Raw genomic sequence first — 17,470 nt, 5'->3', positions numbered from 1 at the left:
TTTCTTACTTTAAGCAGAATTTTCTTTAAGAAATTCTTGTAGTGGCACAAATCATAGACTGTTCAGTGTGGAAGATCTCTTGGGTACTTGACATCCTCTCTGGAGGTTCTTGAGGACCCTGGTCTGACTTTTAAGAACTCTATACAGCAGATATTCTTAGATTACTTTTAAGAAATTTTAGAAAGTATCACTGTAGATTTTCTTTTATGTTAATTTTAGCTAGTTGACTGCAACTTTGGAAATAGAAAATCCTGGTTAACTTCAAAATCTAATTAGCATGCTATAATTATAAGTGCTCAGAAACTCCTGCCAGAAATGTATAGAATTTGTAAAACCATTGTTTGTCTCCACTGGCATTTTTCATTATATTTTACTTTGATACTCTACTTGAATTATTGGACTATTTATTTATTCATATTTGTGTTTATGTATACAAGCAGAAACATATCTCAGTGTGAGAAAAATGGATTTTGGGTTTATTTCAAAAGTTAAGTAGAATTGGAAATAAAACCAATGTATTTTTCTAAATAGGATGAAACGAGGAGGAAGAGATAGTGATCATAATTCATCTGAAGAAGATATTGCAGAGAAATCAAAGAAACTGAGGACTACAAATGAGCATACTCAGACTTGTGATTGGGGTAATCTCCTTCAGGACATTATTCTCCAAGTATTTAAGTATTTGCCTCTTCTTGACCGGGCTCATGCTTCACAAGTTTGCCGCAACTGGAATCAGGTATTTCACATGCCTGACTTGTGGAGATGTTTTGAATTTGAGTTGAATCAGCCAGCTACATCTTACTTGAAAGCTACACATCCAGAGCTGATCAAACAGATTATTAAAAGACATTCAAACCATCTACAATATGTCAGCTTCAAGGTAATACTTTATATCTTTCTTTTAAAAAAATAAAGCATTTTAAGTGGCTTTAGTATCTTTAACCAGTGTATCTTCTATCCCTTTAAAATATTTGCCTTTATAACTGGGAAAATCCTAATAACCCTGTAATTCCAGTACTTGGGAGGCTGAGAAAGGGGGATTGCAGGTTTGAAGCCAGCCTTAGCGCACTCAGCAACTTAGCAAGAGGCTGTTTCCAAATTAAAAAAAAAAAAAAAAAAAGAACTAGGTATGTAGCCTGGGGTAGAAGGCCTCTGGGTTCTATGGCCAGTATCAGCACTAGGGGAAAAAAAAGCCTTATAAAGGGAAATGTTTAAAGATTAAGAGTTACAGCATTTCTTCAGAGCTGTCAAATAATTGTAATATTTGATGGAAATAAATTATTAGATTATTTATAATTGCCGGTATCGTGGTACAAACCTGTAATCTCTGTACTTGGGAAGTTGAGACACAAGGATTACAGGTTTGAGGTTTTGAGGCCAGTTTCAGCAACTTATTGAGACCGTATTAAAGAATAAAATAGGGTTGGGGTACACCTAGAGGTAAAATACCCATGTTCAATTCCTAGTAAAACACACACACATACATGCGCATACACACACAAACACACACAAAAGGATTGTGAAAAAATTTTTTAAAAGAGCCAAAGAAACCACTTAGTATAAGATTTTGACCAAAGCCAAAAAATGAGTTATTACAAATTTGAGGGAAAAGGAATATATAATAAAATAATAAAAATTGGGGAAATTAATGATTGAGTAGAAGTTAATTGCTTTTTCTACCTCATTAGGGCCTGAGTGTTGCTTATATTGATGGCTTTTGATTTGAGATCTTCAAATATGAAGGTAGCACAAAGTTGTATTTAAAAAAGGATTAGACTATAAATGCATTTTAGAGAGAAATGAAAAATGCATGGAAAAAATGCCATATAGAACGGTTTGCTTATTTGCTGGCAGAGAAGTATTGGAAATCATATGATGTGAGAAATGAGGTGGGGAGGTTCTTTGAGATGTCTCGAATGGTTTTGAGATATCAGTGGTTTGTGTGTGTGTGAATAGAGAGGCTTGTCATGTTGTGTTTTGGAGATGAATAATGTAATGTGGGCATGCTTACTGAATCCTTAAATCGTATTTTTTTGTAGCAAACTCCTGGTAATTATTGTTGTTGAAAAGTGACAGCATATGAACTTACATATGTGTACCAGTGGCTAAAGAGCCCAAGTTAAACCTAGATAGAGCAATGGTTCTTAACCTAGACTGACTTAAAATAACTTAAGTCTTCCCTCCAAGAATGTCATTAGTTTTCCCTTTGCTGGAGATTACATGCGATTTGCCTATTTGTATCTGAGGAGGAAGAGAGAATTGGTAATGAGAATGGTTGGGTAGATTGTGGCCTTCTTACTTGATAAATGCACAAAAGCATTAAGTAGGATCCTGGAGTATTGCTAAGAAAAGAAAAAAATTAGTTAAATTTGAATTTCAGATAACTGATGGATATATTTTACTATAGATATGTTTCATGCAGTGTTTAGGACATCCTTATTTTTAAAAATATTTTTTATTTACCTGAGCTTCAAATTTAATTGGATAATTTTTATGTTATCTAACAACCTTAACTAAGGGCAAAGGTAGGTGAATGGTGGAGGAATCAAATACATATCCAGAAGCAACTCATCCCCTTCCCCCAGGGAAGAAAGCTAGAAAAGCCTTCTTTTTTATTTTAGTCAACTTTGAATTGCTTGAGTGTTCTACTGACAAATGCTATTTGACAAAAAAGTATAAACACTCATCTGACAGATCTTAAAGATCAATTCCATACAGTATATTGGACAGGTCAGTTTTATTCTTTTTTTTTTTTTTTTTTTTTTGGTGGTACTGGGGGTGGAACCCAGAGGCTTTCTACCTCCGGGCTATACTCCCAGACCTATTTATACTTTATTTGGAAACAGGGTCTCACTAAGTTGCTGAAAGCCTCACTAAGTAGCTGAGGCTGGCTTCGAACCTGTGCAATCCTCCTGTCTCAGCCTCCCAAGCGTGGGGATTATAAGCGTGCAACACCACGCCCGGCTCAGTTTTATTCTTTTACAGCTGTCTGACACAATTCAGTTGTATTCAACTTGTATAACCCTCATAAATCCATTTGTGCTATGAGTTAAACATTTTTATTAGGAGTTATTTTCATGAGGAAATATTTTCTGATTTGCACATTAAGAAAAAAAGGTGTATCACAGGACTCTTCTGAGCTCTCCTGATAATATTTAAAGTCATCGCTGAATATAAATCACAGAAACTTATAGTCAGTTAATAGTTTAGAATAGTGGTTCTCAAACTTCATGTGGAGTAGAATCACTTGAGGACATACAAAGAAAAAGCTTACTGCGTTCCATCCCCAGAGTTTCTAATTCAGATGGTGTGGGTTGGTGTGAGGATTTGCATGTCTTAAAAAGTTCTTAGGTGACAGGTGATACAGGGATCACATTTTTGAGAACCACTGGTATAAAGGAACTTACCCAAAAGATAATATAAATAGTTCTCAAGTTGTAATACAAGTGAATACATTAGTTTTACACCAACTTTTAAGAACATTTTGGATATAGTGATATATCTGAATCTGGAAATACATTTTTGTGATGCTAGGGATTGAACCCAGGGGCATTCTCCCTCTGAGCTACAACCCCTGCCCTATTTTTTTTAAATTTGGAACTAGGGTCTTCCTAAGTTGCTGAGAGCCTTGCTAAGCTGCCGAGGTTGCCTTTGAGCCTGTGATCCTCCTCTATCAGCCTCTGCCTCCGAAGTACCAGGATTACAGGCATGTGCCACCACACCTGGCCCTGAATCTGGAAATTAATTTTGTTTAAAGGTACTTTTTTTTTTTTTTTTTTTTTCTTTTCGGGTCTGAGGATGGAACTTGGGGCATTCAACCTCTGAGCTACACCCCCATGCACTGTTTTTTTATTTATTTTTTTTTTGGGGTACTGGGGTTCCTGGAAACCCTTCTACCTCCGGGCTACACTCCCAGACCTATTTTATACTTCAAAGCCAATGCGGCTGGCTTTGAACCTGAGTGATCCTCCTGTCTCTGCCTCCCAAGCGTGGGGATTTACAAGCGTGCGCCACCACGCCCGGCTCTATTTTTTATTTTTTATTTTGAAACAGGGTCTCACTAAGTTGCGGAGGGCCTCACTAAGTAGCTGAGGCTGGCTGCGAACCGCGATCCTCCTGTTCACGTGAGAGAAAAACTAATTTTTTAGAACCCCTCCTTAAGGAGTTTTTTGACCATATTGTTTTTCTGCCCAAATGTCTAGCAGAATATGGGAGAAGAGCCACCTCTCTTTATTTTTGTTCAGCTTTTCATACTTGCTCTGTTGGATACCTTTATTTTACTTGATATTCATCTTTTCATTAAAAATTTTAATGATACCTGGCATGGTGGTATATGCTTATAATCCCAGTTCTTGGGAGGCTGAGATGGAGGGTCACAGGTCTGAGGCCAGACTTGGCAATGTATTGAGACCCTGTTTTAAAATAAAATAGGGCTGGGGGTATAACTCGAGGGACTGTCCCGAGATTCATCTCCTACTACTGAAAAAAAAAAAAACAACAAATCTCAGATTGTGTTTCCTTTGAACATTCTCAGTAAATAGTCATTAGATTCTGTTGCTTTGAAATGTTTACCATAAACACTGTTTATAGCAATTGTTTGATGTACTACCAAATATGTAATTATTTATCAAAGACTATAAATTGATTTATCTCATTAGTACAGTTTGGAACAGATCAACTTAGTCCTTTCAACACTAAATATATATTTTGTAATAAAAGCTATCATGACAATTGTACTCATAAGTTTCTAAGGGTGACTCAAAAATGGTTGAAGTTGTAGGGGAGGGTCACTTTTAGGAACTTGTAAGTACAGTTGTTAAGACAGCTGGGTGTGGTGGCCATGCCTGTAATTCCAGTACTTGGGAGGTAGAAACAGGAGGCTGACGGTTTGGGGCTAGCCTCAGCAACTTAGTGAGCCCTCTGCAACTTAGACCCTGATTCAAGATAAAAATAATAATGATGATGATAATAATAATTAAATAGGGCTGGGAGTGTATCTCAGAGGTAAAATGCTCCATGGTTCAATCCAAGTACAACAGCAATTATAATTTAATAAAGTAATAATTACATTTCTTTTGTAAAACTAAAATAGGCAGATAGAAATATAAATATGTGCATAGGTAAAAGGTGTTTTTTTCCCCCCTAAGGTGGACAGCAGCAAAGAATCAGCTGAAGCAGCTTGTGATATATTGTCTCAACTTGTTAATTGCTCCTTAAAAACACTTGGGCTTATTTCAACTGCTCGGCCAAGCTTTATGGATTTACCAAAGGTATCTGCTGGTTTTGTTTTATTAGCTCTCACATAGAATCAAATCAGTGAAAGCCTAACCATTTCTTTTATTGATGATGAAAGCACAAGAAAGGTACATACAGTGGAAAGCAAGTTACTATTTAGAATGTCAAGAAATTGTGTGTGGGGTGCTGAATATGAGACAGGAGTATTAAGCTATAACCCCAACCCTATTTTTTTGAAACAGGGTCTCGCTAAGTGGCTGAGGCTGGCTTCCTACCTACTATCCTCCTGTCTCAGCCTCTCAAGTACTGGGGTTTCGGGTGTGTGTCAATATGCCTAGCTCCATTTGATTTTTTAGAAGTTTCATTTAATCCATATATTTTGAGTTAAAGTATTTTCCTCATGGATTCAATAATGGGAATGGGCAAGAGAATTTTTTTATTTGGACATTTTTAACATTTTGCCTATGAGTTAAATCACTGTGATTCTTAGAGTTACTCATACACAATTTTGGATTCCTATTCTAAATTTGGAGTGATGTCAAGTCTTCTTTTTGTAAGCAGTTCAGATGATTCAAATTAAGATGGGTTAAGGAATCTAGATGTGAGACATCTGTAATACAAACTACTCAAGAGACTTGTGTTCAAGACCAGACTGGGCAATCCAGTAAGTCCTGCCTCAAATAAAAAGGGCTGAGATGTAGTTCAGTGGCGATGATCCCCTGGGTTCTCCCAGTCCTGTGCACGCACACACACGGTTCAAAGTCAAATGTGGTGGCACACACTTGCGATCTCAGTACTGGGAGGCTGAGACAGGAGGATCACAGGCTCATGGCTAGCTAGCCTCAGCTGTTTAGTAAGGTCCTTCACAACTTAGTGAGACTGTTTCAAAATAAAGAAAAAAAAATAGGACTTGTGGTATAACTCTGAGGTAGACTGCCCTCGAGTTTAATCCCTCATACTGAAAAAAAAAGTCTAGGGGTATGTTGCTCAAGTAAAAGGACTGTTACCTCTTTTTCTCCTATTTCCAGTAGCAGAAGCAGAGTATTAGGGGTATCACAGCCTTTAACAATTTTGAAAAATGTCGTTAAGATTCAGATAAACCATATCTAGTATTATATAGAAGCCCCTAAGTTATCATTTCTAAAAATTTAAATACTATTTTAATCTTTTTGCTTTCCAGTCTCACTTTATCTCTGCACTGACAGTTGTGTTTGTAAACTCCAAATCCCTGTCCTCGCTTAAGATAGATGATACCCCAGTAGATGATCCATCCCTCAAAGTGCTGGTGGCCAACAATAGCGATACGCTCAAGCTACTAAAAATGAGCAGCTGTCCTCATGTCTCTCCAGCAGGTATGTTTTTTTCCAGAGACACATTTTAGTAAAATGTATTGATTTATTCATCAAATTAAGAGAAACTATGTTTGGTAGTTCTATTAACCCACTTGTGGGGGGTGGGTGGGAGAAGGACTGTTTCTTGTGCATAAAAGATAATTTAGTGTCATAACACAGTGACATAAATTTTGTAGTATTAGTAGCTTAGACACTGACCTTCAGCTTATTTTCTTGTCCTCCCCTTTTTTCCATTTATGTATAACATGCTAGAAAATGAATGAATGGATGAATGAGGAAAAGGTAGTAAGAGGTCTGCTTGAGTTGCCTCTTGAGGAAAGATAGAATTTTCTCTACTTGTAGTTGAGCTAACAGGGTAGATTTGGAGTCAGAATAGTAACATAATTGCTTTTCCTCTCACTATTTAGAAGGAGAGGAGAGTTAAGTAGTTACTTTATATTTTGCAGGGTAATCCTTTTCCTAAGTTTAGTTTTTGTGCTAAGAGTCCATCAAATATGGGAATAGTATTAAGAGCTTTTATCAGCTTCTTTTACATAAAATTTCCTAAGCATTACTGTATTATTCAGTTTGCAGTTATTTAAATTTCAAACGGCTCATACTGAAAAGAAAGTATAATAATCCCCGCGCTTGGGAGGTGGAGACAGGATTGCGCAGGTTCGAAGCCAGCCGTGTGCTGGCTTAAGAGACCCATTTCCAAATAAAAAAAGTATAAAAAATAGGTCTGGGAGTGTAGCCCGGAGGTAGAAGGGCTTCCAGGAACACCAGTACCACCAAAAAAAAAAAAAGAAAGAAAAGAAAGTATAAACATGATTTTCCTTTCACTATCATGCATCATTCCTCACTCCTCCCACTACTGACATCCCAGCCTATGTTTAGCCTATTATTTTGCAAACTTTTTTCTGTTGCCATAACTAAAGCTTTGCATTCCCTCAAGGAGCTGATTCCCTCTTTAGTGAAGATCACTTGCTTATTTTTCCAGTTCTCCTGGTGGGAGTGGTATCTTTCTTGGTGGTGGGAATGGCTAGGTCTACTGTTAGATTTTTCCAGTTGTCTCTTCCACTTCTAGTTCAACATTGAGGTATTATAAAATAGAAGCTAAAGCTGGGCGTGGTGGCGCACCCCTGTAATTGCAGCACTTGGGAAACTGAGAGGCTGGTGAGAACCTCAGTGACTTGGCAAGACCGTGTTTCAAAGTAAATAAGTGCAAAGGTGTGGCTTAGAGTACAGTGCCCCTGGACCCAAACTCCAGTAAACACACACATACACTGCAGATACAGTTAAAAAGAATAGAATAGGCCACTTCCGCCGGGCGTGGTGGCGCACGCTTGTACTCCCCGCGCTTGGGAGGCAGAGACAGGAGGATCGCGCAGGTTCGAAGCCAGCTGCGCGCACTGGCTTAGGAGACCCTGTTTCCAAATAAAAATGTAAAAAATAGGTCTGGGAGTGTAGCCCGGAGGCCAGAGGTAGAAGGGCTTCCAGGAACCCCAGTACCACCAAAAAAAAAAAGAAAAAAAAAAAAGAATAGGGTACTTCCTACATGACCTTGGTCAAATTTTACTACCTACTGTATAGGCCTACTGTGGTAAGGATGGTACTTCGCAGCTTCATAATGTACATAGTCCTTTGTATCTTGGCCTCCATCTGACTTTTAAATTTTGTTTTCTACTCACTCACCTGCAGCTTTTTATGTGAGCTTACAAAACTATATAGTTGTTTTTAATTTTGTATGTGGTCAGTACACCAAAGCCTGTGAATACTTTTTTATTTTTTATTTATATACTTATTTATTTTATTTTATTTTATTTTTGGTGGTAATGGGGTCCTGGAAGCCCTTCTACCTCTGGGCTATACTCCCAGACCTATTTTATACTTTGTATTTGGAAACAGGGTCTCTTAAGCCAGTGCGGCTGGCTTTGAACTTGTGCAATCCTCCTGTCTCTGCCTCCCAAGTGCGGGGATTCCAAGTGTGCGCCACCACGCCCGGCTTATTTTTTTATTTTATTTTATTTTGTTTTTGCGGGTCTGGGGATGGAACCCAGGGGCATTCGACCTCCAAGCTACACCCCCTGCCCTATTTTTTGTTCTTTATTTTTGAAACTGGCTCTCACTGAGTTGCAGAGGAGCTCACCAAGTAGCTGAGGCTGTCCACAAACCACAATCCCCCGGTCTCCGCCTCCTGAATGCTGGGATTACAAGTGTGCGCCACCACGCCCGGCTGTGAATACTTTTTAATCTTTTTAAACTTCATCTAGCTAACTTCAGTCCAGCCTTCAAAATTTGACTTAAGTGTTACATTCCTGTCCTTGTCTTTGTTTATATCTCACACGTGGGTTTTCATAGTTCTCTGGATATAACAGCATGCTGTGTGGGAGCCTTTGGGACTCTGGTTTCTCTAAGAAACTATAAACTCATTCTTATTCTGGTAAATCCCATGTTCATTTATTTTCATAAAATACAGAAGTCAATTCAGATAGTATGGTATCCCACCTACTGGCTTTTGGACTAGTTGTTCAGTAAGGAAGGTAAAGAGAAAGACCTATTTGTGATCATTTATTTTGAGTGTGGTACTGGAGATATGGAACCCAGGCATATTCTACATCTGAGCAATATCCCAGCCCTATTTTGAAACAGAATCTTGGTAGGTTGATAATAGTTTTCTTGCTGAGGCAGTCCAGCCTCCCAAGTACTGGGATTACAGGGTGTGCCACCACACTCAGTTCCCAGTTCTACTTAAAAAAGAAAAAAATATTTATTTATTGCTGGGCGTGGTGGCACACCTATAATCTAGTACTTTAGAGACTGAGACAGGAGGATTGCAGGTTCAAGACCAACCTTAGCAACTTGGCAGCACCTTTAAAAAAAAACAACAGGGCTTGGGGGTATAGCTTGGAGGTAGAATACCCCTGGGTTCAATTTCCAGTACCACCAAAAAAAATCAATTTTTTATTTTTATACTTTCATTGATGCATTGTGATTATTATATGTCATAGGTTTATTTAATTTATTTTTTTAAATTTATTTTTGTGGTACTGGGGATGGGACCCAGGGCCTTCTACCTCCAGGCTATACTCCCTGTTTTATTTGGAAACAGGGTCTCTTAAGCCAGCTGAGGCTGGCTTCGAACCTGCATGATCCTCCTGTCAGCCTCCCAAGCATGGGGATTACAAGCATGCACCACCACCCCTGGCTATATTATAGGTTTAAAGTTATATTATTATATGTTATAGTTTTACAAACACATGTGCTCGTATCACTTGTATTATCTTGCCCTTTTGCTACCTCAGTATATGGTACCATTCATCTAGTTATTAGGAACAAACCTCTTTGATTCCTCCATGTGTACTTTACTGCAGTCTCTTAGTCACTGAGGACTAGTGGCTCCATTACCAAAATATGCCTCGAGCTCCACTTTCTCCACCTCTACTCTACCTGCTCTAGTGCAGACTACTGTAAATTTTGTTTAATACCTTCTTAATGAATTTCCTAGTTTATAGCCTTGCTTTTCTAGTCTATAGCCAGAGTAATCATTCTTAAATGTAAATTTGATATTTTCCCCACTTTTCTTTAAAACTTCTCACTGTGCTTTAGATAAAATCTGAACTCCTTACCTAGGCTTACAAGGGCTAGTATGGATTGGTCCTTGTCTAGCTATTGGGCTTTCATCCTTTGATATTCTCTTACTTGCTTACTACGTTTTGAATTCTTGGCATGCTTGTATTCTTTTCCATGTTTTAGTGTTCATACAGGAAACACTGTTTACTTCTTGACTTTCCATTTGGCCTACTTTAATCCTAATATTTTATTTTTTATATTTTATGGTACTAGGGATGGAACCCAGGGAATTCTATCTCCATCCTACACCCCTAGCCCTATTTTTTATTCTTTATTTTTAAGCAGGGTCTCACTGATTTGCAAAGGGCCTCACAAAGTAGTAGCTGAGGCTATCCTCGAACCACGATCCTTCTGACTCAGCTTCCCAAATGCTGGGATTACAAGCATGAGCCACTACGTCTGGCTTCATTCTAATATTTTAGATTTCATTGTAGTTGTTCTGTGACTTTCTCACTGATTCTCCTTTTAGGAACTCCCAGACTACATCCTTCTTTATTTGCTGCATCCTATTAGGATAAGCTCGACTTGTTCCTGTTGTTTTCAAATCCCAGTACCAGTGCTTGACATATAAAACTATTATTAGCTGAACTAATGAACATTCTAGTTTCTTATTAGTCTATCTTGTTAATAAGCCAACATTTGCCTTTTAGTTCTTTTAAAGTTGGGTAGTAGCTAGGCATGGTGGCTCACGCTTGTCATCCCGGTTGTTGGGAGGCTGAGACAGGAGAAAAAATAAAAAATAGGTCTGGATAGCTCAGAGGTAGAATGCCCTGCACCTGGGTTCAATCTCTAGTCAACACACACACACACACACACACACACACACACACACACACACACACACACACAGCTTAATTAGTTTCTATTTTTTTTCTTTTTCCTATGATTTAAAAAGTAATTAATTTGGCACCCAGCAATTTGTTAGACAAGTTTCTTGGGAAAAATTATTAGGTGAAAGTCCAAGGTCAAAGAGCTCAAAAAGTTTTTGTGCTTCTTGTCATTGTTTACTCATGTGGGTGGTATGAATCTACAATACCACTGATACTATACCAGCCTCAATGTAGGTTTATTGAAATGTCATTCATATACCATATAATTTTAAAGTATATAGTTTATTGGCTTGTAGTATATTGATAGAGTAGTATATCCACCATTACTACCATGAATTTTAGAACATTTAATTTATCACAAAAAGAAACCACATACCCCTTAGTTGTCACCCTCTAAAATCTCCTCTCCACTCAGTCCTGGGCAACAACTTATTTATTTTCTGTCTCTGTAGATTTGCCTGTTCTGGATAGTCATATAAATGGGATCAGACCATTTATATGAAGCTAAGTGCTTGTCTTCTTTTACTTAACATGTTTTCAAGATTTATTTATGTTCTGTCATATATTGAACTTTTTTTAAATCATTGCATAATTTTCCTTTGAATGGATATACCACATTATTCTGTTCATGGATATTTTGGGTTGTTTTCATGATTTGACTATAGTGAATAATGTGCTGCTGTGGGCCTTCATGTATCAGTTTTTGTATGGCCATACTGTTTAGTTTCACTTATGATGAATATACAGTAATGAAATTGCTGGATCATAAAGTAACTTTTTACCCATTTGAGGAACCTGCCAGACTGCTTTCCAAAGCAGCTGTATTGTTTTTATTTTATTTTTCCACACCATTAATAACATTTGGGTTTTATTTTAGTCATACTAGTGAGTGTAAACTAGTATTGTATCATGTGTTTATTGGCCTTTTTTTTGGTGGTACTGGGGTTCCTGGAAGCCCTTCTACCTCCGGGCTACACTTCCAGACCTATTTTATATTTTTGAAACAGGGTCTCTTACGCCAGTGCGGCTGGCTTCGAACCTGCGCGATCCTCCTGTCTCCGCCTCCCAAGCGCAGGGATTACAAGCATGCACCACCACACCCAGCGTAGTTTACCAGTTTTATATTATTTTTGTCACTATGTTTTGTTATATATTTGTAACTACTTTAGGTTTTTTTTTTTTTTTTTTTTTTTTTGCTGTATAGCAAACAACTACACTTGTAGCATCTATACCAAATATAAGTGTAGCAACTTAAATGCCAATACCCATTTAGTAGTTTCCCAGTTCTGAAGGGCAGAGTTGCAGGCAGGGCTCTACTGGCTTCTTTCTTAGGGTTGTAGAAGGCTGAAATCAGACTTAAGCAGGATGGACTTTAGGGAAAATATTGCGCTCATTCAGATTGTTTCCTGGATTCATTTTTTTGAGGTTGTGGGACTGACACCATTTCCTTACTGACTGTTCACAAGAGGCTGCTTGTGGTTTGCACTCTGTTCTTAAGAGACTGCCTGCATATATTTAAAGCCAGCAATAAGATGTTGAATTCCCTTTGTGCTTTGAATCTCTATGACTTTCATTTCAGCAACCATCTGGAGCAAATTCTGCTTTTATAGAGGCTTGTGTGATTAGATTAGGACTATCTCAATAATCTCTTTTATAAGGCCAGCTGTGCCATATAACAGTATAATTATGGATATGATAATACATTCACAGATGCCTGGTCTTAGGATGTGGAATCTTGGGGGCCAATTTTAGAATTATGCCTGCTTTTGTATTATTAGATAACATTTAGTATTATCAGAGGATATCCCAACATTGCTCTTATTTGCACATTTTCAATTTTCCACATGCTTGTTTTATATCAGACAGAGATGTGCTCAGGTTATCCTTGGTGATTGTAGTGTATTTAAAAGAACATGCACCGGCCGGGCGTGGTGGCGCACGCTTGTAATCCCCGCGCTTGGGAGGCGGAGACAGGAGGATCGCGCAGGTTCGAAGCCAGCTGTGCTGGCGTAAGAGACCCTGTTTCAAAAATATAAAATAGGTCTGGGAGTGTAGCCCGGAGGAAGGAGGGCTTCCAGGAACCCCAGTACCACCAAAAAAAAAAAAAAAAAAAAGAGCATGCACCTTGTGGAGAACAGAAATCTATAGCGACTAAAGCACAAAGGTCCGTTACTCCCTCTTCTGATGACTCTCATTCTGTGATTCAGTCTTTCTCGTCTCTTGTTCTGTTACCTTTTCCCCCTGCTATAAGATTAGTTTTGGCTTATAGATGGCCCCTGACATCAACTTGAGTCATTTAGCCTATGTTTATATTCCAGCCTTGCTGTTTTTAGCTACCTGCCTCAACTTCAAAACAGAAATAATAATCTAGTTTATTTTTTAAGTATTTGTACGATAACATATTTGGTACCTCGCATACTATACTTTTAAGATAAATAATAGATTAAAATACTGTATGTTTTTTCTTATTTCTGTTTCTAAACATAAGAAAGAAATGTATTGAGTTAGGGTATCAGTAAAGGTATCGTTTTAGTAAGAGGCAGAATTCTTTTCTTTTTTTTTTTTCTCTGGTGGTACCGGGGTTCCTGGAAGCCCTTCTACCTCTGGTCTATACTCCCAGACCTATTTTATACTTTTTTATTTGGAAACAGGGTTTCTTAAGCCAGTGTGGCTGGCTTTGAACCTGCGCAATCCTCCTGTCTCTGCCTCCCAAGCGCGGGGATTACAAGCGTGCGCCACCACGCCCGGCCTTAAGAGGCAGAATTCTTATACTAAAACTTTGGAGATCAAATATTGGCCTTTGTTATTGTTATCTCTTGATAGGGCAATAGTTTTAAACAAACTACGGTGCCTTAGAGTATAGGGAACTATTTAAGAAACTGCTTTGGGGGTATATTAGAGCTTTAAGAGTCATAATGTATATTTCCATTGATGTGAGTTGTTGTTGTTGTTGTTGTTTTTTTTTTTTTTTTTTTTTGGTGGCACTAGGGATTGAACCCAGGGGTGTTCTACCTTTGAGCTATATCTCTGGCTTTATTTTACTTTTTAGTTTGAAACAGGGTCTCACTAGGTTACAGAGGACCTCACTAAATTGCTGAGGCTGGCCTCAAACCTGTAGTCCTACTGTTTTAGTACTCTCAGGTACTGAGATTACAAGGGATTAGGTTTAGAATTTAAAAAAAAATACCCTTTGGCCTCTTTTCCACTGTTCATATAATTTTCCTTAACCCGTAAATTTAGCGTTAGTAATAATCTCTTTTAAAAAATAATCCTGAGCTGGGTGTGGTGGCGCACGCTTGTAATCCCCGCGCTTGGGAGGCTGAGACAAGAGGATCGCATGGTTTGAAGCCAGCCTCAGCTACTTAGTGAGGCTTTCAGCAACTTAGACCCTGTTTCCAAATAAAATATAAAAAAAAGGTCTGGGAGGGGAGTATAGCCCGGAGGTAGAAAGCCTCTGGGTTCCACCCCCAGTACCACCACACACAAAAAAAATAATAATCCTGCCGGGCGTGGTGGCGCATGCTTGTAATCCCAGCATTCAGGAGGCTGAGACAGGAGGATTGCGGTTCACGGACAGCCTCAGCTACTTAGGCTCGCCGCAACTTAGTGAGACCCTGTTTCAAAATAAAGAATAAAAAGCCGGGCGTAGTGGCGCACACTTGTAATTCTCGCGCTTGGGAAGCGGAGACAGGAGGATCGCGCAGGTTCGAAGCCAGCCGTGCACGCTGGCTTAGGGGACCCTGTTTCCAAATAAAAATATAAAATAGGTCTGGGAGTGTAGCCTGGAGGTAGAAGGGCTTCCAGGAACCCCAGTATCGCCAAAAACAAACAAACAAACAAACAAAAAAACAAAGAATAAAAAACAGGGCAGGGGGTGTAGTTTGGAGGTAGAATGAACCTGGGTTCCATCCCCAGACCCATGAAAAAAGAAAAAAAAATAATCCTCACACTTGAGAAGCTGATACAAGGAGGATTGCAACTTTGAGGGCTGGAGGTATAGCTTGGAGGTAGGATGTCCTTGGGTTCAATCCCCAGTACCCCAAATACAAACAAACAAAAAATTGGCACTGAACATGCATTACTAGGCACTTACTAATTTATTTATCTGAGTTGATAAATGAGTTTCATTAGGATTTAGAAGTGGTTTCATTTTCTGATAAATAAAATTATTAATAGATAAGACTTACCTTCTAACTAATTATTAAATTGTATAGTTTTGTGATAAGAGAAATATAGCAAAGTTTATGGGATAAAATTATTTTTGAACAAGTGAACTTATATAAAAACTTGTAAATAACTATTTTTTTCTTCCAAGGTATCCTTTGTGTGGCTGATCAATGTCATGGCTTAAGAGAACTGGCCCTGAACTACCACTTATTAAGTGATGAGTTGCTACTTGCTCTGTCTTCTGAAAAACACGTTCGATTAGAACATTTGCGCATTGATGTAGTCAGTGAGAATCCTGGACAGACACATTTTCATACTATTCAGAAGAGCAGCTGGGATGCTTTCATCAAACATTCACCCAAAGTGAACTTAGTAATGTATTTTTTTTTATATGAAGAGGAATTTGACCCATTCTTTCGTTATGAAATACCTGCCACTCACCTTTACTTTGGGAGATCAGTAAGCAAAGATGTACTTGGCCGTGTGGGAATGACATGCCCTAGACTAGTTGAACTGGTAGTGTGTGCTAATGGTTTACGGCCGCTTGATGAAGAGTTAATTCGCATCGCAGAACGCTGCAAAAATTTGTCAGCTATTGGACTAGGGGAATGTGAAGTCTCGTGTAGTGCCTTTGTTGAGTTTGTGAAGATGTGTGGTGGCCGCCTGTCTCAGTTATCCATTATGGAAGAAGTATTAATTCCTGACCAGAAGTATAGTTTGGAGCAGATTCATTGGGAAGTGTCCAAGCATCTTGGTAGGGTGTGGTTTCCAGACATGATGCCCACTTGGTAAGGACCGCATGATGCAGGGCATGATGAATCACACCTTGTATTATAATAACAGTTAATTTGCTATAGTTCTAATTCTCCTATTTTGTGGTACAGGGATTTGACATCTTCAGTGAGTATATAAAGATTGTTTATTGGAAGACCTGAAAATCAGTTTTGGTCAGAAAAATCCATTTGTTTCTTTAGCCTGATAGTAATCAAATCTCTAACAATTAAAAGGAAAAAAATGTGGTTTCCGATTTGAAAATAATAACCAGTTATAAACAGTTTATAGTCTGAAGGAAAAAAATACCTATGTATTATAATATCCAATAAGCAAGTACTAATAGGTTTTCTGAAATGTTATGTTCTCTATGCATTTTTTTAAAAAAATGTAAACTTGACATTTTAGGGTCTTCAGTTATATACACCTGTTATAAGGTGTTTAACATAGCTCAGGAAAGTGAGCATTTTGTGAGAAAAATGTAGGATATCTCCATATCTAATGGAAATTATTGGTTGAATGTTCTCATGTTATGAAGCTGTTAAAAAGATATGTATAATTAATTGGAACACTAGCAAACTTATAAATGTCACACAGTGGTTATTATAGAAGGAAAATACACAGAGCCAAGATCAAATTAAGAGAAAATAAATGGAGCAGAAGGGAGACAGTATTTAGCTTTGTATAAACTTTCAGATTTCTGCTGTAATATGCTAACACATGTAAGTTTTTTTCTGTGATATGTTACTATGTATGTGGCATTAAGGCAATGTGTGTAAAGTAAGGAATGCTTTACCAATTTTCCTTGGTTTTTATCTTTGTTTAAGCTAGTTTTGAAGTATTATACAGTAATTGAAATGAAAAACTTACCTAATTTAAAAAGCCAAATTGAAATAATTAAAGGTAGAAATTTAAAATATTTTAAAATTGTTTCTGTGAGAGAATATTAATCTTCAGTAAATTTTAGTGTTGGCTCTTTTTTCATTTTGGAATAACATAGTTAAATAAGTAGAGTTTTAAAAATAAAAGCACTAGTGTACAGTTTGGAATAAACAGTAAATTTAAAAGGAGATATATTTAAGTTCATAATTATATTTTTTAGTATAACTCAGTGAACTGGAAAGTTTTAACAAAAATATCTGCAGTTTTGTGATTGTTAATTTGCTTAAACTGATATTTTATATTATTTAAGTTAGGTAGCATTTTTACTTTTATATAAATAAAGGTAAATCCATGCATTGTAGAGTCTACAGAATAGTAAGTTTTGGGCTACCTTTAGCCTTTTTAGATATTATATAAACTTTGGTTTGGGGCACTAATGGTAGTGAGTACTACCCTCCTAAAGGAAATTAGAAGTGGTTTACCCTCAGTGGAATGCATTAATGCTTGAATGGCTCTCTTCAGTAGTGTGACTTGTAGAAAGTTGGTAGTTATGGAAGCTGACAATCTTAAAGTAGATGACCTTCTGAAGAATAGAATAAAAATTGATTTTTTACATAACAT

At 37.7% G+C, this 17,470-nt stretch overlaps 1 protein-coding gene across 3 annotated transcripts; it reads left to right on the top strand.

The window, feature by feature from the left end:
• Positions 1-532: 532 nt before the first annotated feature.
• Positions 533-15,988, top strand: FBXL3 (F-box and leucine rich repeat protein 3; the record flags this gene model as incomplete). 3 transcript variants are annotated; one of them, XM_080689229.1, is made up of 4 exons in its annotated part: positions 533-736; positions 5,148-5,270; positions 6,416-6,587; positions 15,345-15,988. In XM_080689229.1, 4 exons carry the CDS (start codon positions 533-535, stop codon positions 15,986-15,988), a joined length of 1,143 nt encoding a protein of 380 aa, XP_080545355.1. The 3 variants fall into 3 exon arrangements, with proteins under 3 accessions (XP_080545355.1, XP_080545354.1, XP_080545353.1); XM_080689228.1 differs by having other exon boundaries at positions 533-880; XM_080689227.1 differs by having other exon boundaries at positions 533-880; positions 5,127-5,270.
• Between the last annotated feature and the right edge of the window lie 1,482 nt (positions 15,989-17,470).

Source organism: Muscardinus avellanarius, assembly GCF_963383645.1.
Source record: "Muscardinus avellanarius genome assembly, chromosome: 2".
NCBI classification, from domain to species: Eukaryota; Metazoa; Chordata; class Mammalia; order Rodentia; family Gliridae; genus Muscardinus; species Muscardinus avellanarius.
The sequence above is the reverse complement of the archived record's forward strand: the minus strand, read 5'-3'. Positions and strand labels throughout refer to the sequence as shown.